We start from the raw sequence: 21,593 nt of genomic DNA on the forward strand, positions 1-21,593 counted from the left end.
GCAAAGCAGCACTCGCTCTGTGACGCTTTTTGTCACAAGTGGAACTGCGTCCTCCTGTACGCCTTTCCACCTGTACAACTTCTGCCCCGAGTGCTGAAGAAGATCAAGTGCGACCCGACCCAAGTCATTCTTGTGGCACCGGAATGGGCACGAAGTGTTTGGTACCCGGAGCTCCTGAGCATGGCTATCGATTCTCCAATCAGACTGCCCCGTTGGGAGGATCTTCTGTCGCAGCAGCAGGAGATGGTCCTCCACCTGAACGTGTCCAGCCTCCACCTCCTTGCTGGTAGATTGAGCGGCAACAGTTGACAGATTTTGACCTTCCTCCGAAGTCTGTAATGTCATCTTGGCAGCCAACGTTTATGACAAAGGCTTGCGTTTGAATACGTTTGCGTCCGTGATACTGACTCTTAAGGGAATTTTCAATGTCCTAGCGGAACGGAACTCGACCAGAATAATACATTAAGGATTGGACAAAGGCGCGGCTGGCGCATGGAGGACACTGACATCGCTGCATATGAGAATGTCATGTTTTACAATCCAAGAACCCTGGAAGTACTAAAGACTTTCGATTCCTTGATTCCGTCGTAATGAGAACTTGTGGCATCTTTTGGAATAGTTTTTGGTCCTATGGAGAATCCCAAGAATAAAGGGATTTGAAACGCGTAGACCACAGATTTTGCCAAGCAGTGGTTTTTGTTAATTGGGTTTCTTTGTGGTATGCCAAATTCTTGTAAATATCCCATTGGTTGTATAGCTGTGTAAATATTGTATAGGGTGTACATATGAGAAAACACATTTTGGAAAGTGAACCACAGTTTTGTTTGGCACCCAAGGTGCTTTTTAGGTGACACACCTGTTTCCCCTTTTTTGTTTTGCACCAAATAGGTTGAGTGTGTTTGGTGTGGTACTGAGAGAGTGGGTGATGATAGATTGAATGGGTCTTGGAATGTATGTGAATGTAATTGGATTTATCACCAGTCTTTGTGTTTAAATGTATTCAAATTTCATGGTTGTTCATCACATGTAGTTATGTGTTCCCTGTAGGAGTTAATTATTGAAAAAAAACATGTGTGCTATTTAAATAAAAGCTATTCATGAGCTTTCAGGTGTATTGTCTTGTGGTCTATGCACCTTTGGTTAAATTAATTTAATTAATGGATCAGTGCATGCATCTTTTCTTGTTGTTTAATCTTGGCAGCCAGGCATCTCTCCACTAAGACGGTATACGATTGTCGACGAAACATATTTGTGGCATGGTGCACAGCAAAGGCTGTTGTTCCCCTTTCTGCCCCTCTTTCTGAGGTTCTGTTCCTTCTTTCTTCGGTCCAGCAGGGCTCTGCTCTAGGCACTCTTAAAGGCTATCTGGCAGCCATTTCAGCTTTTTTTCGGCTACTAGATCAGCCCTCTTTGTTCTAGTCCCCTATTATTAACAGGTTCTTTAAAGGCATTATTTACCTTTTCCTCCCTCTCCTTTCATAATGCCTCTGTGGGACTTGAAACTTATTTAGAATTACTTTATGTGTGCTCCCTTTGAGCCTCTTCACAATTGTCCTCTTCTGCTTCTCACTCTGAAGACTGCTTTTCTTGTTGCCATCACCTCTGCTCGCAGAGTGAGTGAGCTTCAGGCTCTTTCTTTTAAGCCCCCTTTCTTCTCTCCACATCCGGACAAAGTGGTGCTTCGAACAAGACCCTCGTTCCTACCTAAAGTTGTCACTCCCTTTCACATCGGACAGACTATCACTCTGCCCACCTTTTTCCCACCTCAGCACCCTTCCAAGGAGGAGGATAAACTCCACCATCTGGACCCCTAATGTGCGCTGTATTTCTACCTTGACTGCACAAAGTATTTCCGGGTGGATGATCAACTCTTTGTTAGCTATGTGGGTGCCAAGAAAGGTATGTCTGTGCAAAAGAGTTCCATCTCTTGATGGGTTGTCCTTTGTATAAAGATTTGTTACGCTTTAGCTAAAAAAGAACCTCCACTTGGGCTGCAAGTTCATTCCACTAGAGCAACGGCAGTAACTACTGCTTTGTCACGTGGAGTCCCACTCATTGACATCTGCCAGGCGGTCACGTTGGCTTCTATACACACATTCACCAGACACTACTGCCTGGATAGTGAAGTCCAGAGGGATGGCTACTTACACGTTCTGTCCTCCAGGACTTTCTGGTGTGAACTTGGTTCACTGTCCCTCTTCCGGGGTTGATATTGCTGGGGTATCCATTCTAAGGTAAATAATCTATAACTAATAGTCTCTTTCAGATGAATAAGTTACTTACCTTCGGTAACGATGTATCTGTAAGTGACATATATTAGTTATAGATTCCTTACCGCCCCACCCATCCCCCCGCTCTGCTAACTGACTTCTAGGGATCGGGCAGGGCCCTAGTGTGGCGCACCAGTGGTCAGTGTCTTTCATGGCTTTGCACTTCTGACATGAAAAGCTGTGTCAGAACGTACGTCAGCGCGCTGGGGCGGCGTCTAAGTAGGCACCACAACGTGATCCCGGCGACCCCGACGCCAAAATCAGACGTGGAGTCGACCGACGCCACCTACCGACGGGCAGGGGTACTGCTGAGGAAATAATGCTCCTGATCCAGTCTGACGCCTGGGGGTAATTTTAAGGTAAGGAATCTATAACTAAAATATGTCTCTTACAGATACATTGTTGCCGAAGGTAAGTAACTTGTTCTAGCCTACTGGCATTGGGGATCACCAAGGCCTTAGCCTACCCATTTCATAGCTAACACATGGCATAGACTACTAACGTCATGTTGGCATCATACCCCACTGACGGGATATTGATAATACAGTGTATTGTCATAATTACCAACAATTAGCAAATGTCTTGCCAATTTAGTGTTGAACCTCTAGCTACAGCTGTGTCATACCTTATCACCATATTGTACGCACATGTCACTGTTCACCGACCTCAGACAAAATTGATGTTGGGGTATCCCGGAGTTCTTGGTCAGTTTTGCAGTGCACAGTTGTTGTCATTCACTTTTGGTCTGGTCAGTGCGTCATGGTTTCTTATAATACAATAGTTGTTTGACAGCAGAGTTCATCCCATAAGGTCTCAGTGCATGACCAACATTGCGTTTGATGTTTTTCTTCATTGTCACAGTCCCTGTTCATCATGCTCACTGTTGCCACTGCCAGATGCATAAAGGATATTAACATTTTGGTCACTGAACCCAATATTGAATCAAAGAAATATCCATACCACAAATCTTGTTGGTGAGCACTCCAAAGGAATGGAAACTTTTGTCTGAATGTGTTGTCAGACACATCTCTGTTTCAGGTAACGTTAAATAAATTACAATCCAAGGGAAAGAGGGGTTCTTAATCTTGGTACTTAGCAGCCCATGATTTTTGGGTTGATAGCTGAATTGGAGGCAGATTTTTGGAGCCTATTAACAAACTGCACTTCGTAGTACTACAATAGTACTACAAAATGCTACACACAAACCAACATGCGGAGACCTTTTCCTCTCCTACCTTTTCTATGCAGAGTTCTCCACCCTGGTTGCAGAGGTCTACACACATGGAGATATATGTTTTAGTACTAAATCTGAGAGGAGCCTTTGGGATGAAAATGAGTTAGGGAGGAGTAAGGATGTATTCAGGGAGGTTGAAGTAAGAATTCAGAGAGGGATATGCAAATACATAACCCATCCACAAAAGAGTAAGCCTATTGCTACTCATAACCTGTACTTCTAAAAAGGAACAAAAATCAGTCATAAATGTACTCCATTCTAGCTATGGATTTTGTCCAGTACCACGCAAGGCCACTAATAGATCCTGCAAAACACTGCCATACACAACAATCATGGCCGGTACTTAAAAAACACGCCATAGGAAATAATGTTAAATAAAATAAATTATTTAGGTTTTTAAATTACATATTTTAAGTGTTAACCTTTGTTCTCAATTTAATGAATTAATTGTTATATTTTTGTATCTTATTAAGACTTCTGGTGGCAAATTCCTTACTTTTGAATTTCCCAGGCGTCAGGCTGGATATGGAAACTTTTGTTGAGCAATGCCCCTTGCGCGTGCCGTCGGGTGGCTCCGTTTGGCTCCACGTGACATCGGCGGCGGCGGTAGTGTTAGTTATGACATCTCGGTCACCTATATATGCGCCACCTAGGTGAACGGACCTCAGTTCTTTTCTTTCCGCACCAGTTAAGCGCCGATCCGGAAAGAGCTACCCCTCTGTTTCGTTTTTACAGTTTTTTCTCACATTTTTGTCGAATTCAGAACTTTTTCCACCTTCGCGTGCGAGGGACCTCTTCGAGGAAGACAGGTTTCATGCTGTGCGGTGCCTGTCACCTCATGATGTCGGTCACCAACCCCCACCTCATCTGGCTCTGGTGTCTCAAGCACTACCACGGCTCGAAGTTGTGCTTGGACTGTTGGGCCATGGCTCCGAAGGCCTTGAGGGAGCGGGTGATGAAGCTCCTCGCATTCTGGTAGTCAACACCATCGAGCAAGACTCCGCAGAGGTTCTGGTCCTGATCGAAGAAGAGGAGGTCGCGGGACTGCTCTCGGAGCCCTAAGTCCTCTTCGGCCCACTCGAGGTCCTCGGGACACTCTGGGAAGAGGCATAAGAAGAAGTCGTCCAAGCGGACTTCATCTTCACCTTGGTTGTCATCCATCAATGAGAGAGGTAAGGAGCACGGACGCTCTAGGCACAGTTCCTGCGGAGCCGTAGCCTGGGTCGACTTCGTGCCTCCCTCCCTTTCCGGGAGCAGGAGTGATCCCCACTCAAATAAAAGAGTTTTATGAAACATTGCGCCATGTTTTTGAGCGGTCCAAACCCCCCTGGTGAGCCCTCGGGCCCCGCGGTGTCGGAAGAGGCCCCATCGGGTTGTACACCGTTGGCTCCGGCCGTCCGCCAGTTGGGCCTCATGGATCCGATCCTGGATCCGGGTCGACGCCAGTCTTGCCAACGCAAGCTCCTCCATTGTCTGTCCCGAAGTCGGTGCATATGGCACTGCCAGTGCTCACCGGTGGTGCCAACCCCATCCTCATCCCCGATGACACAGAGTCGAATGACGTCGCTTGATGCTGTCGACTGAACGCAGGGGTTCTGTGCTGTCGCCTGAGAACCTTGAGGATGTGCTAGGCTCAGGGGAGGAATGGGAGGGATCTATGGACCCTCTGGAACACCAGGAAGACTCTGCGGAGCAGTTGGACTGGTATGGGGAACTTGTAGAAGCCAGTGGACTAGATACTGCTCCTGATAATGGTATGCTTTCTCCGCCTACAGTGGCTGCGGAGGATGGGGCATCCTATGCCATGGTGGCAGCTGAAGACCTTTGACTAGAACTACCCTCAGTGCAGGCCAGGACTAATCTCCTGGCCGAAGTGCTTCAACATGGGGCTTTCACTTCCGAACCCCTTTTGCCCTTTAATGAGGCACTTACAGACGTCCTTTCAGGCACATGGTCCAAGCCTAGCACAAGGGCTCCGGTGAATAGGATGGTTGCACGCCGCCATCACCCAGCTCCGGGTGATCTGAAGTTCCTCAGCCAACACCCCACCCCTGAAAGTTTGGTGGTGCAGGCCTTTACTTCCCTTGGCGCATTCCCTTCAGCCCATGTGGATAGGAAATCCAAGAGGTTGGATGCATTTGGGAAGAAATTGTTTTCTTCCTCTAGCCTGGCATTGCGGTCGGTAAACACTGCATGCTTATTGGGCCATTTCTCCCTCTCAGTTTGGGAGATGGTTGTGCAAGTGCTGCCACAAGTCCCGAAGGAAACAAACAGGAAAAGAATCACTACTCGGCGCTTCGACATACGACCTGAACGTAAAAACAAGAACAACCTTGGATGTATCAAGATTCAAGAGTGTATATGCACAATAGAATGGATTTGAACACTCACTTTGAGTGGTGACATTGGAAGAGGATAGGCTCGAATGCTGTTGGTGCCACAATTACCATATGAATGAGCGAAAATACAATATACACAACTTCACAGCAAGCGCCTTCTTTCGCTTTATTCTGTTGGGAGATTATAGCTTTACATCTGAGGAGAGTGAACAAATAGCCTTGAAAAAGCCCTGCGGGCGAAACGCGTGTCGGCTGCTGTTTTTCCTCTTATGAACTTTGGATATTAAATATCAGATTTCAACCTAAGAAGATTCGTTTGGATGCTCTTTTGAGAAGTGTTGGGATTTAGAAATCCACTGGATGTTGAGACTTCATGGACTGTTCTATACAAAAAAAAATCTCACATCACTTGATTTGTTACAATAGTATGGTGTGCTCGGGTGTTGTGTATATAAAAGTCCCGAAGGAGGCCCTGCCTGTGCTCTCCCAAGCTGTCAAGGATGGGACAGATGCTCAAAATTCACCATTCGGTGTGACCTAGATACAACAGATACGCTGGGCAGATTGATTTCAACGACAGTGACCTCAAGATACCATGCCTGGCTTCGGACAACCGGCTTCTCAGGCGATGTCCTGGCAAATCTGATGATCATGCCCTTTGATGGAACCCGTCTTTCTGAGGAAAAGGCAGATTCGGCCCGGGTCAGGTTCAAGGACTTTTGAGCTACTGCCAGTTCTTTAGGCCTTTCCTCTATTCCTTGTGACCAGTCTTCCTTTTTGCTCCTTTCGTGGCAACGGAAGGGGTTTCCAGCCACGCTAACCCTATCCTAGCCACTGTCCTGCACAGACTTCACAAGGTGTGCGGTGATGTGGACGCAATGAATTTCTATCCAGGAATGGAGGCCAGAAGTCGTCGGCCACTCTGCCCCCGGCAGCCGCAGCCTCCAAGCACTTCTAGGCTGACTCTGCAAGGCCACACTACCCCTGTTGGGAGAATTCATCAATATCTCTCCCACTGGAGATCCATAACATCGGACAAGTTGGTCTTGCAGATTGTCTGGGAGGGCTATTGTAGGAAGGTAGATACCTGACTATGGTTACCCCCAACTTTTTTCCTGGTGTTTTGCTGGTTTCCTGACTTAGTTGACCTGGGGCCCTGCCAATCAGGACCCCAGGCCTACTGCTCTCTCTCTAAAATGGATTCCCTGTACCTTAGGTACATTTCCAATTGGTACTGGGCCACCTTATCAGACCCTGTAACTCAGGGCATAGGTGTACCCAGGGCCGACCAGGGGCTGAAGCATGTATTATGCCACCCCTGGATGGCCATCTAAATCTGACACAACTGGCTGCACGACAGCTGGGGCAAGGTGGTGTAATCACCCTTTGCTTTAGATATAGTATACCTATATCTAACCCTAAAAATGGACACACAGATTCCTATCAGTCACTCCTATGGCAGGCCTTGACAATCCTGAAGGCAGAGTGCTTGGAATCGTGTGAGATGGTGCTCTGGCATGAGCTGAGCCCGTTTGCAGCTTGCGGAACCAAGTCCTAATAGCTGTTCCATGATAACGCATACCATATACTCTTAAGGGCATTATAATCCTCGCGGTTAAATGCTATCTTTGGTATCGCTTTATCAAAACATGTCGAGTAAGGTGTCATACGAATTGGAATACTAACCCCTCGCCAATTCTGGCGACGGGGTTAGCATTCCACCCTTCAAGAGGGACACGACATGTATGTAACTGTGAACCCCGGTTAAAGTTAACTGAAGCCTCAGCTCCACAAAATGGATGCTGCCACCACAGACACGAGTCTGACCTACTGCTGCTGGGAGTCCTTCCAGCGAGGAGAGCTTGGACAAAGGGTTTCCTGTCAGGGGCGGTGCTAGCACATCCCAGACAGGGTTTTGTGTATCCTGGGTAGGCAGGGCTTTACAGGAAGGTGACTGCAAGTGGCACCCCGGTGCTCACTACGCATCTGCCGGCTAGAACCAGTTCCAGGGGCACACCAGCCCCTGGCCTGGGGAAAGTCCGGCATGGGAGAGGGGTGTAACCACCCCCCTTCCTGGTCCCACCCCTAGGGCAGGACCTAGTCGCGTACCCACCCCTTTCTTTAGGATAAAGGCAGGAGCGGGGACCCTTCCAAATTAGATCATCTTTGAATCAAGAAACTACTTTCTACGAAAGGAACTCTCGACTTCTTCTCAAGATTTCTTCCTTGTGACTAAGGAGTAGTCACCCTGCATCCGCAGGCACCATCTAACAACTCTGCGGTTTGCTGCACGTCCTTCCTCAGGAATCCGACCGACCAGCACGACGAGACCCGGTTTCCCTGGCACCTCTGACCTCTACCTACCTCTACAGCTAAGCTGAGAACCGTAGGTGTGACGAGACCTCGAGGGACCGGCCATCATCAGAACTGTACGACTTCTATCCAGCACGACCGCCGAGGGATCCTCTGGTGAGTGCTTTGGGGTCCGAGAAGCCCCGACCCTGAGCAGCTCCAGCACCGAAGTCCAGCCTCCCAGCATCTCCACGATCTGCGTGGGGCCCTTCTGCTTTTTGCTGCTCACCGCGTTGTTTGGCTACTAGCCCGCTGGCTTGTGGCCTTCTTAACGACGCCCGACGACATCACTGCTGCTGGTCTGGTTGCTCCAGACTGGCCCTTGCTCCCTTCCAAAAGAAGGGCACCCCGGACCCTCCTGGTCCACACCAGACGCCATTTTAGGTCCACCTCGTGGGCTTAAATTTGCCAAGACTTGTTGCCCCAATCCTGGGTCCAGCGACGTCGACAGCATCATCCATCGTGGGACAGCTCGCACCTCCATCCTGGTCGCCGACAACGCCTCCTGGTCCATGAGATCTGCAGAGCACAGCGTCGCCCACTCACCTAGTCGAGGTGACTACCATCCGGTGCCCTCCTGGTGCCACCTGACTACTGGCTAGTAGTCACAAACTTGGTCCCCTCTGCTTTCAGGTGTCATCCATCTTCGATCCAGGCTTGGATCACTCGAACTATCTTCACTGGTCGCCTGCCAGCAACTTCTTTCTTCAGGCTCCTGGTTCGTCTACGAGGATTCCCGACGTCTTTTGAGACATATGCAGCTGCAGCCCCTGGGCTAGGTAACTTCGGCATTTCGGTGCCCCAGCATAGCCTCACTATCCAAGGGTCAGGATCCACTGTCGTTTTCGACCTACCTTATCGGGTTCGCCCGAGAACACTAACTTTATCTTTACTAGCTCCCATAGACTTTGTCCCGCATCCCGCGTGAGAGTGCACACTCTGCACCCGAGTCCCCTAGGCCTCCTACTAGTAATCTGAAGGTTCAGTAACGTAGTCCTAGCGATTCCAAAGCCTATTAGTACAGTACTTACCTGCTAGTAATTTCGCATTCCACTTCCATAGTATATGGTTTTTCGTGCCCCTCGGGCATTTGTGTAACTTGTGCAACTTGAAGTATTTTTATAAGAGTTTTGTTGTGTGCTTAGTACCCTGTCCTCATAAAGAGTACAGGGCTGTTGTGATTCTAATAAATACACTGTTTATTTTCATAACACTTGTGTGGTGTCCTTTCACTTGGTGTTCAAGGGGTATATGTGATGGTATAACAGCTGGCTTAACACGCCCTCTAGAGTTTAGCCCGAAGACTGCTCGTATCCACGCTACTAGGATAGCTGGTCTATAAGGTTGACTTACAACCAATCACCATAAGGGTTGTTTGGACTGATACAAAGTGCTCACTAGAATAGTGAACATTATATATCAGGCCAACTTCTCACAGCTATTCTCGGCCTTTCCTTTCTTTTCCACCTCCCATTCTGCCAAATCAGGAACAGCTGACGGAGGATCATCTGAAATTGCTCCAGGAGGATGTTACAGCTCTCTTGGCCAAGGGGGCTATAGAAAAAGTCCCGGTTTCAGAAGTAGACAGTGGTTCTTATTCTCGCTACTTTCTGAGTCAGAAGAAGAACAAAGGGTTGCGGCCCATCTTAGATCTTCAGACCGTCAATCTCTTCTTCAAGAAGGAGAAGTTCAAGATGCTCATTCCAGCTCAGTTCTTGTCTTCCCTGGACCAGGAAAATTGGATGGTAGTATTGGACCTGCAAGATGCGTATTTTCACATCCCCATTCTGCCAGGCCACAGGTTCAAGGTAGGCCAAGGCACTTTCAGTTTACCGGGTGTTCACCGAGGTGTTGGCGGTGGTCGCAGCTCATCTGCACAGGTTAGGGGTGTCAGTCTTCTCCTACCTCGACGACTGGCTGTGGAAGGCGCACTCACTCAAGGCTGTCATCTCCCTCCTCCAGACTATGGAGGACCTCCTGCATTCGCTGGGGTTCACCATAAATGTGCATAAGTCACACCTGACTCCCTCTCAAACGCTCCCTTTCATCAGAGATGTTCTGCACACAGTTACGTTTCAGGCCCATCCTCCCAAACAGCGAGTCCCGGGTATTTGGGCTATGATACCGATGTTTCGGCCTCTGTCCCGAATTTCGGTGAGAATCACTCTGAGGCTGCTGGGCCTCATGGTCTCCTGCATCCTGCCGGTGGATAATGCCAGGTGGAATATGTGGGCTCTGCAGTGAGATCTGAAGTTCCAGTGGGCACAACATCGGGACTATGTCCAGATCTCAGAGGGCACTGTGACACAGTTGCAGTGGTGGTTGATGAACCAAGATTGGGTCATAGGCAGATCCCTCTCCCTTCCCCAACCAGATCTAACAGTTGTGACGGCTGCATCACTTCTGGGATGGGGCTGCCATTTGGGAGATGAGGAGATCAGAGGCATCTGGTCTCCGGCGGAGTCTGGGCTCCATATCAACCTGCTGGAGCTCCAGGCGATCAGACTGGCACTTAAGGCATTCCTTCCCTTCTCAAAGGGAAACTGGTGCAGGTGTTCACAGACAACACCACCGCCATATGGTACTGTAACAAACAGGGTGAGGTGGGGTCATGGGCCCTTTGTCAGGAGGCTCCCCGCCTCTGGACATGGCTGAAACATCAGGGCATAACCCTGGTGGTTCAACACCTGGCGGGTTCTCTGCATGCCAGGGTGGACTAACTCGGCAGTTGGTGCTTGGTTGATCATGAATGGCGTCTTCATTTGGAGGTGGTGCAAGGTCTCTTTCGGCGGTGGGGAGAGCCTTGGTTAGATCTGTTCGCCACCAAAGAGAATGCGCAATGTCAGGAGTATTGGACGTTTGAGTTTCCAAACTGGCACTAGTTTGGAGACGCTTTTTGTTGCGAGTGGAACTGCTGCCTCCTGTACGCCTTTCTGTCTGTACCACTTTTACCCCGAGTGCTCAAGAAGATCAAGTGTGACCGGTCCCAAGTTATCCTTGTGGCTCTAGATTGGGCACGAAGAGTCTGGTACCCTGAGCTTTGAGCATGGCCATCGATCCTCCGATACGACTGCCCCTTTTGGAGGATATTCAGTCACAGCAGCAGGGGACGGTTCTTCACCAGAACCTGTCCAGTTTCCACCTCCTTCCATGGAGATTGAGCAGCGACAGTTGACAGCTTTCGATCTTCCGCCCGAAGTCTGTGATGTCATCTTGGCAGCCAGACGTCCCTCCACTAATCAGTATACGCCTGTAGATGGAACACGTTTGTGCCATGGTGCACAGCAAAGGCTGTGGATCCCCTTTCTGACGCTCTTTCATGGGTCCTTTTGTATATAGTTTGCTTGGCCCAGCAGGTCTCTGCTCTGGTTACTCCCAAAGGTTATCTTTAAGCTATCTCTGCTTTTCTTCCTTGTTCAAGTCTCCTGTTGTTAACAGATTCTTTAAGGGCATTACTCATCTGTTTCCTTCATCTCCCATTATAATGCCCCAGTGGGACTTGAATCTTGTTCTCTCATTTCTTATGTGTGCCCCCTTCGAACCTCTTCATAAGTGTCCTGTCAGGCACCTTACTCTCAAGACTGCCTTCCTTGTTGCCATCACCTGTGCTCTGAGGGTGAGCAAGCTTCAGGCTCTTATCTTCCAAGCACCCTTTCCTCTCTGTGCACCCAGACACAGTGGTGCTTAGAACGAAATCTTTGTTCCTTCCTAAAGTGGTTACACCATTTCATGTAGGACAGTCTATCACCTTGCCCACCTTTTTCCGCCCCCTTCCAAGGAGGAGGAGAGACTCCACCGTCTGGGCCCTAAACGTGTGCTTTCATTCTATCTTGACCGCACAAAAGACTTCCGGTTGGATGATCAACTCTTTGTTGGCTTTCATGGGCTCCAAGAAAGGCTGAGCTGTTCAAAAACATACCATCTCTCGATGAGTTATCATTTTCATTAAGATCTTCTATGCTTTAGCGAAGAAGGAGCCTCTAGTGGGGTTTCGTGCTCACTCCACTACGACTACGGCAGCAACCACTGCATTGGCACATGGAGTCACACTCCTTGATATCTGCCAGGCGGCAACGTGAGTATCACTGCACACGTTTACCAGACATTATTGCCAGTTCAGTTAAGTCTCGAGGGATGGCAATTTTGCCCATTCGGTCCTCGAAGATTTTCTCGTGTGAACTTTGTTTGCAGACCCCGCTCCGGGGATGGTATTGCTGGGATATCTATTCTAAGGTAAGGATTCTACAACTAACAGTCTCTATCATATGAACAAGTTACTTCCCTTTGGTAACGATGTATCTGGTAGAGACATATGTTAGTTGTAGATTCCTTACCGCCCCACCCATCCTCCCCGCTCTGCAGACTGATTTCTAGGTATTGGGACTCCCTTACATGGCCCTAGTTGTGGCACACAAGTGGTTAGTGTCTTTTATGGTCCTGTGCTTCTGGCGTGCAAAGTCGTGTCAGAACTGACGTCAGCGCACAGTGGCTGCGTCTAAGTAGACACCGCAATGTCATCCCTGGGACCACAACGCCAATCTCGGACGCGGAGTCGACCAACGCCGCCTACTGACAGGTAGGGGTATTGCTAAACAAAAATCTCTGGATCCAGATTGACTCCTGTGGGAAATTGTAAAGTAAGGAATCTACAAATAACATATGTCTCTACCAGATACATCGTTACCGAAGGTAAGTAATTTGTGCTTCAGAAATAGGGATTAGCAAATAACTGTCGTAAATTTACACATGTAAATTTACGGTTATGAATAGCACCCTGCAAGGTTTATAGTGTCGGTATCCACTTCGGAGGCAGTTCTGCTTCAGCTACGTGTACCTTTGTAGACATTCTCAAGACCAATGCCAAAGGAGGAGGTCCTAGTGTGTTTCTTGATCTGATTGTGCTAATCAACCTAGCTGCACCGACAATATCACCGAAATTAATAGGATCGCTAACATTTTAATTCTTAAAGAAATGTGATGGTTGGACCCTTTCTTGATTAAAATTCTTTATCTTTATAAGGGTGATTGTTCCAGCGAAAAGTGCACAATTGATAGTATCAGTTGGTGCTTCAAGTTCATACTGTGTGATGTCACCACATTTGAATGATCTCAAAGTAGTTTTGGCCATGAAACTGAAGTCCTCTGGCCTTTAGTAAAGGCCCATACAAAAATGTATAAATAGAAAAGTCTCTTTGTGGATAGATAGTTCCATAGAACTCTGCTTGCATTAACATATACATGTGTGCATATTGCTCATTCTATGTCTAGAGCATATATTGCAAAGTATACATTTTACAGGATCCAATCCCAAATTCCCTCTATTGTGAGTGGAGTTCTTAAGGGCATCGTTGTATTTATTACTAAAATTAGCTTTCACGTTTGGTAGGAATTGGTTTGCGTTAGAGTGGTTTTGTTTGTTGCAGGCATACTCTTTGAGCTCTGGCCTGTGACCAGCCTCTGGCATTTATGACAGAAAAGGATTATGATGTGCAATTTTCCCCACCACGATATACAACCCCCTATATAACATGGAAGAGTCATCCAAAATGTTTTTGTGGACATTATCAGAATTTCCTTTTCTTCCGTTTTTCTGTATTCTTGCAAAAAATTAATGGATTCACGTTATAGTTGATTTGCTTGCTTATAAATGTAACCTGTGTTCATGACTGGTATTGTTGAGGGAGTCAGAAAATAGTTTGAACTACTTTGAAGCAATCTCATTTTTTTCCATTCTCTGCATCATCACTTTCTGATATTTTTTTACCTTATAGATGTCTTCCCGCTACACAAGATTTTTCACCTGTGGGACACTTTACTCCTTGGTAACTCATCCTTCCCTTTCTGCATTGGTGTCGCTATTCTACAGCAGCTGAGGGACAGGTTGCTGGCTAACGGATTCAATGAATGCATTCTTCTCTTCTCAGACTTACCAGGTAACTTGTAGTTTATAATGGGAGAGCTATCATCCGTACAGGTATTGCATGAAACCCTTTGACAGACTTAACTGGCGTTGCTATGTCGCCATATGTACCATACATTGTAGTGTTTAAGTTGTCCAATGTGTCACTGCCTGTGTGTTAAGATATTGGTTTTCAAATTAAGACTCTTAACATTGTAGTGTGCTTCAATTGTACTATGGCAGTTTTGATTTATAGACACAACAGTTTGGAAAGTGTTACTTTCCTTTCATATCATACATAATTGTACATGGTGGGTTGTTATGATAATTAGTCTGTGCTGGGTAGTACTACCCCTCGCCTGCACAGTTTGTATTGATACTGTATGTATGCTGCCTGTATAGGTATCCTGTTCCTACTGGTAAAAGGCAATCCTCTACTGACTGGCATCCATGCACACACAAGTGTTAGTCAATTGGTGATGTCCTTTATCGCCGTCATTTGTGCCATTTATTACATCACCTTCTCTGGCACAAGGATGCTGCCATTGAGACAGTGGTAGACCTGTATCTTTAGAAACCCAGTCGCTCCAGGCCTGCTTGTTTAGCAAAAGAGGATCATAGAGCTCTATGGGTTTCAATCAACCCTCATAGCTAGAATCTTCTGCAAATAATTCCAGAGGTGTGCCAGACAATAGGAGTCTTAACAGCAGAATCCCAGGAAAGCAAGGCTTCACTTTTAGGGTCCCACATGCATGCTATGGGTTCACATTGTTGAACTTGAATGTACCAGTGAATGTGCTATGATTCAGTACCATGGACTTGGCTTACACAGCATTTTTCAATGGAGTAGATATTACCAGAATATCACAAGACATTGCAGAGCAATCGTTGTGTTTAGATTATAAAGGCAGTGGTATTATGAAGTGTGTAGTTTTTTAATTCTATCTTAATATTTACTTTTATAAACTTCTTTTTGTCCAGTCTCTCTTCCTCGTATTCTACTGCTGATGTTTTAGTTGGTGTACCCAGAAACAAGAAGAGGTGTGGTTCCCTCTCTTTGTGGGATATCAACAAATCATGTTTTCATATGTACACGTATAAGCATTACAAGCAATGGCTACTACTGCCTTTCTTAAGTATTTTTACACGTGTGTCCATTACTTGGTGATTTTGTGCACCTTTATCAGCTACTTGTTCCCATGTTCCAATATGACCCAACTGTCCATTTACTATTGAAAGTACAAAGATGCCTGTCTCTGGGTAACATGTTTTCATGAAGTGTTTCGTTCAATTGAAGTGCATCCTAATTGTATCTATTTGATGCAAGTGCTGCTCTGAATCTCCATAAAGCTTAGGCCATCCTGGTGTATGGGTTTGGGACCGTAGAGTTCTTTCACCACGTCCTAATTTCTCAATCTCCATCCTCTGTCATGCCAATCTGATAGAGAATTCTAGCCGCAAATTCCTTACCTTAGAATTATCTCCAGGCATCAGACTGGATCCAGCAATTTTTCGTGAGCTGTACCCCTGTACTCCGGTAGTTGGTGCTGTTGGGCTCCGCATGGCATTGTTTCGGCTCTTCATTGGTGTAGTCAGCGCCGGAAATGACGTGCGCGGAGGCTGTATAGGCGCCACTTCAGAGCACTTACGCCAGTTATTTTCATTCTGTGCCAGTCAGTGTACATCCAGAGAGAGCTACCCCCAGTCACTTTTTGACTTCCCTTAATTTAACTTTTTTGAGGATTTTCTCCTGTTGTGTCTTTGCTTATGAACATGCCCTCTGTTGGCTCCCATCTCTTCGGAGACAAGGTTGACTCAGGGCTGTAGCGCCTTAAGGATAGCAGAGCTATGGCCAGGTCCTTGGGCCTTTTCATGGGTCCTGTGAACCCCAGTCTGCCTTTCGCTCCTTTGGTTATCACGGAAGGGACTTCCAGCCATGTCTTTTCTAGCCCAGCAATCACTGTATGCAAGCTTCCCAGCCGTTACGTGGTCGAGGACGCATTACCCACAGGCCCTGTGAGTCATGCAGCCAGTTGTTTGGACAATCCACCCCCTTTACCTCCCCCCACCCCCCAGTAGCCACAGCCACCAAACCCCTTTAGTTCACCTTCCAACCTTCATGGGCCCCCAGTGATAAGCAGGATATGCCATCACCTGTCCCACTGGCGGTCAATAACATCAAGCCACTGGGTACTTCAGGTTGTCTGAATATGCAATTCCCTCCCCTTTGTGACTACGCCTACACCTTTGCCATCCACTTGCTAAAGGCTGTCCTGTTGTTTGCAGGCTTACTATGTCTAACCAATACAAATAAACTAGAAGAAAGCACAGTTTGATGAAACAAAACCTTTGGATATTATTTCTGTCCTTTTTTCATATTCAAGGGGAACAAACCTCCACCAACCACTCTCATTATCTCACTTTTAATGGCTTTGGGTGTAGCCATTTGTGAGGCATGTACCATCATCCTATTGGGTTACTACAACGGTAGCATGAATCCCAGTTTCATTCACCCTTCCTGTGAGAAGTTGGCCCGATATGCAACGTTCGCTATTCTAGCGACCGCTATGTATCGTTCCAACGACCCTTATGGTGTTTGGTTGTAAGTCAACCTATAGACCAGCTATCCTAGTAGCGTGGATACGAGCAGTCTAAGGCTAAAGACTCGAGAGGGCGCGTTAAGCCAGCTGTTTACCACACATGTACCCCTTGAACACCCAGTGAAAGGACACCACACAAGTGTTATGAAAATAAACAGTATATTTATTAAGAATCACAACAGCCCTGTACTCTTTATGAGGACAGGGTACTTAGTACAAACCAAATCTCTTTAGCAAATACTTTAAGTGCACAATTAAAACAAGTGTCCGAGGACACGGAAAGGTTAAGGCAAGTCGGAAGCGAGGGACTCGGGACCCTAGAGTAAGGAGGCTATGCAGGCACTGAAATGCCGAGTTACCTAGCCACGAGGGCTGCGGCTGCACAAGTCTTACAGGCGTCGGGGTCTTCGCTGACGAGCCAGGAGCCGGAAGAAAAGGAGTTGCTGGCCGGCGACCAGTGATGAATAGTTCGTAGAGATCCAAGCCTGGATCGGAGATTGATGAAACCTGAAAGCAGAGGGGACCAAGTTCGTACTACTAGCCAGTAGTCAGAGGGTACCAGGAAGGCACCAGTTGGCCGTCACCTCGACCAGGTGAGTGGGCGACGCTAGGCTCTGCAGTCTCACGGACCAGGAGGCGTTGTCGGCGACCACGGTGGAGGTGCGAGCGGTCCCACGACGGATGACGCTGTCGGCGTCCTGAGTGGACCAGGAGGGTCCGGGGTGCTTCTCGAAAAGATGGAAGCAAGGGCCAGTCTGGAGCAACCAGACCGGCAGTGATGATTCTCGGATGTCGTCACAGAAGGACACAAGCCAGCGGCTAGTGACCAGACAACGTGCTGAGCAGCGAGCAGAAGGGCCCCACGCAGATCGTGGAGATGCTGGGGGACTGCACTTCGGAGCTGGAGCGGCTCAGGGTCGGGGCTTCTCGGACCCCAGGGCACTCACCAGAGAGTTACCTCGATGGTCGTGCTGGTTTTTAAGAGCGTGCAGGTTCTGATGATGGCCGGTCCCTCGAGGTCTCGTCGCACCCACAGATCACAGCTGAGCTGATGACGGGGGTAGAGGTCAGAGGTGCCAGGGAAGCCGGTTCTCGTCGAGCTGGGCCGTCGGATTCCTTGAGGAAGGACTTACAGCAAACCGCAGAGTTCTTAGATGGTGCCCGCTGATGCAGGGTGACTACTCCTTAGCCACAAGGGAGAAATCTTGAGAAGAGTCTTGAAGTCCTTTCGTAGAAAGTATTCTTGATTCAAAGATGATCTAATTTGGAAGGGTCCCCGCTCCGGCCTTTATCCTAAAGAAAGGGGTGGGTACATGACTAGGTCCTGCCCTAAGGGTGGGACCAGGAAGGGGGGTAGTTACACCCCTCTCCCCTGCCGGACTTTCCCCAGGCCAGGGCTGTCGCCCCTGGAACTGGTTCTAACCGGCAGATGCGTAGTGAGCACCGGGGTGCCACTCCGCAGTCACCTTCTCGCAAAAGCCCTACCTACCCAGAATACACAAACCCTGTCTGGGACGGTGCGAACACCGCCCTCGACAGGAAACCCTTTGTCCAAGCGCTCCTCGCTGGAAGGACTCCCAGCAGCAGGAGGTCAGACTCGTGTCTGTGGTGGCAGCATCCATTTTGTGGAGCTGAGGCTTTCGTTAACTTTAACCGGGGTTCACAGTTACGTACATGTCGTGTCCCTCTAGAAGGGCGGAATGCTAACCTCGTCGCCAGAGTTGGTGAGAGGGCAGCATCCCGATTCGTATGACACCTTACTCGACATGTCTTGATAACGCGACACCGAAGTTACCGATGTGGCACGCGTTATCATGGAACAGCCATTGGGTCTTTTCTCCGCAAGCTGCAACCGGCTCGGCTCGGGCCAGAACACAGTTCACGCGAGCCCATGCACTCTGCCTTCAGGATTGTCAAGGCCTGCCATAGGAGTGACTGATAGGGACTCGGGTGTCCATTGTATGGTTAGATATAGAGCTACTATATCTAAAGCAAAGGGTGATTACACGACTTCGCCCCAGCTGTCATGCAGCCAGTTGTGTCAAATTTAGGAGGCCAGCCAGGGGTGGCATAATACATGCTGCAGCCCCTGGCGGCCCTGGGTACACCTATGCCCTGAGTTACAGGGTCTGATAAGGTGGCCCAGTACCAATTGGTAAATGCACCTAGGGTACATATCGTAATTTAGAAAGAGAACAGCCAGGCTGTGGGTCTGATTGGCAGGCCCACAGCCAGAGAAAGTCGTAAACCAGTGAAACAAAAGCAAAAAATCTGGGTGATCATAGGATTGCAGACCCTACTCTCCTACACTTCCTACCCTACATTACTTTCTAAAGGCTGTCGGAGGACCATCTCTCCTTACTCCGCCAGAAAATGGTGACTCTTGGCCAAGTGAGCCATAGAGAGGGCGCTGACGCCAGAAATAGGTCATGGTTGTTATTCCTGCTAGTTTCTGGTGCCCAAAAAGGACAGAGGCATTCGTCTTATTCTAAACCTTCACCCTCTGAATTTCTTCCCCAAAAAAGGAGAAATTCAAAACGCTCACACTCGCTCAAGTCCTGTCTGCCCTGGACCCGGGAGACTAGATGGTAGCTTTGGACTTTGAGCACACATATTTTCACATCCCTGTACTGCCTGCTCACAGGCTTAACCTGCGGTTCAAGGTAAACCATAAGCATTTTAGTTCTCTGTGCTCCCATTTGGCCTTACCAGCGCCCCTTGGATGTTCACCAAGTTGATGGCGGTGGTTGCAGCTCATCTGTGATGATCAGGGGTATCAGTCTTCCCCTATCTCACCGACTGGCTATTGAAGGCGGGCTCGCCCCAAGCAGTCGTCTCACACCTCCAAACTATGGCTGACCTCTTGCACTCTCTGAGGTTCACTATTAAATTGCCGAAGTCACATCTGACTCCCTTTCAGACTGTCTCGTTTTCCACCAGAGCTTTTCTGGACACAGTGTAGTTTCAGGCTTATCCTCCTGAATGGTGAGTCCAGGCTATGATTACGGATTGTAGGAAATTGCCTCATTTGAGCATGTTTAGCCCCCACTTTTTGCCTGGAAAATGATGTAATTTCGACTGGAAGTGCACAGGGTCCCGGCCAACCAGGTCCCTTGAGCCAGAAGCTCTTTCCCTAAACTGTACCTTTTGTTTCCCAATTGGCACAACTTCAGTACCCCTTATAAGTCCCTAGTAAATGGTACCCCTGGTACCTAGGGCATTGGCACTTCAGAGGGACTTCAAGAGTAGCACACATTGTTCCAGTCTATTTCCATCTCACAAAAGGCCATGCATGCTGCCAATGCAGACAGCATGCCTTAGTGTAGACAAAGCTGAAGAGTCAACATGGCACACATCCCTGTGGGCCATGCCCTCAGACACTGCATGAGATATAGGTAAGCCACCCCTCTAGCAGGCTCTATGGCCCTAAGGCAGGGTGCACTATACCTTCTGTGAGGACCTACCTGTATGAACAGATATGCCCCTGCAATATCTATGTCAATTCTTGTATATTGCAAGTGAAAAGGGAAGCCATAAGGAGTACAGGGGCTGGACATTCATTGTTACGAGTCCCCCACTCCATGATAGCTTCACTGTATTGTGGGAAGTTTAGTGCCAAACATCTCGTCTTAATAAACCAGCCCTGGTTCTTGGGCGGAGCTCAGGAAGAGCCATCTGTGGCCGGAAGCTTCAGAGGCCTTGCCGCCTTTGAAACGCGACTCCAGCCTCTCCTGATAAAAGGAACAGGCCTCCCTCCTGTCCTCACCCCTTTTGGTGGGAAGAATGACGGGAAACCAAGTTAGAATAGTAGGTGTGCCCCGTCTGCCAACTCCACCCCTCTGGTGTTGGAGGCGAGGTGAAGCACATTTTTCAGTGCCTGCCATCTTGAAGATGGTGGGACTACTCCAGTCAGGGCTAGGGCTACGCTCCTCTCCCTCAGGAGGTGGGCATAATAGAGGGTGTAGACACCACAGGTAAGGGGCTCATTGGCCACTACCTGTCACTGACTTGTAAATGCCCCTAAATTTAGTATTTAGGTGGCATTTCCAGACCCTGAACTTAGATTCCTCTGATACAAGAAGATGATGACCGAGGAAACGCTGTTGGACCAAGAACCGCAGACCTTGTGGTGGACTTTGGGCGCACACTCCTGCCTTCTGCCATAGAACTCGATAATCACCATCCTCTACCTTGTCTCGTCACTGTGTGGCCTCCACAAACCCAGAGGGTCATCAGCATTTTGAAATTTGCAAAAGAACTCCCTCTAGCTAGAGGTACTATCTCCCGGCAGCTGCAGGCACAAAAAACAGCAAATTCTTGTCCAGTGTTGTCCAGCTCCCCAGACCGACCGACATCTCAGTGTGTCATCCGAAGGTATACCTGCTCTGGAGGGTCAGCTCTGCCTCTGCACCAAGTCTTGAGGCCCCAGGACCCACCCGAGCTGCACAGCACCAATACCCAGGGTACTGGACACCCTCCTGGAAAAAACTACAAAACCGAGTCCAGGCAGACTCCAACTTTACAGTGAGCCAGCACCAGACGAGGGACTTCAGAACTCAATAGACCAACCTCAGCCGTGGCCCAGCAGCACTAAAATCGTTGCTCCAAGGAGCCAGCCCCTGACCGCGAGGTTCAACTTTGCTTGCTTGTGCTCAGAGGCCCTTCTTCACTCCACTCAGCCCCCTGGCCAAGTCATCTTCAAGTCAGCTGTGCTTCTGAGGCCCCAGAGACCTTGCCACCCCTACTGTCCCTTGAGAGGCCTACAGGTGGCCCCCTAGCTTCTTAGTGCACGAGTTACAAAGTCCTCTTTTTCCATGTTTCCAGAGAATACCAGGAAGCTCCCGAGAACTTGGCCTTGGCACTTTGGACCTTGGTCCTAAACCTTCCGATTTCCTAAAA

At 48.4% G+C, this 21,593-nt stretch overlaps 1 protein-coding gene across 1 annotated transcript in view; it reads left to right on the forward strand.

Moving 5' to 3' along the window:
- The window catches only part of TBCK (TBC1 domain containing kinase), a 1,513,148-nt gene that overhangs the window by 944,273 nt on the left and 547,282 nt on the right, over positions 1–21,593 (forward strand). Inside the window, exon 22 of the mRNA XM_086962029.1 lies at positions 13,967–14,128. Coding sequence (XP_086818155.1) covers positions 13,967–14,128 — 162 coding nt within the window. The remainder of the gene's footprint in view (positions 1–13,966; positions 14,129–21,593) is intronic.

This window comes from Lissotriton vulgaris, chromosome 3_1, assembly GCF_964263255.1.
Source record: "Lissotriton vulgaris chromosome 3_1, aLisVul1.2, whole genome shotgun sequence".
Lineage (NCBI taxonomy): Eukaryota > Metazoa > Chordata > Amphibia > Caudata > Salamandridae > Lissotriton > Lissotriton vulgaris.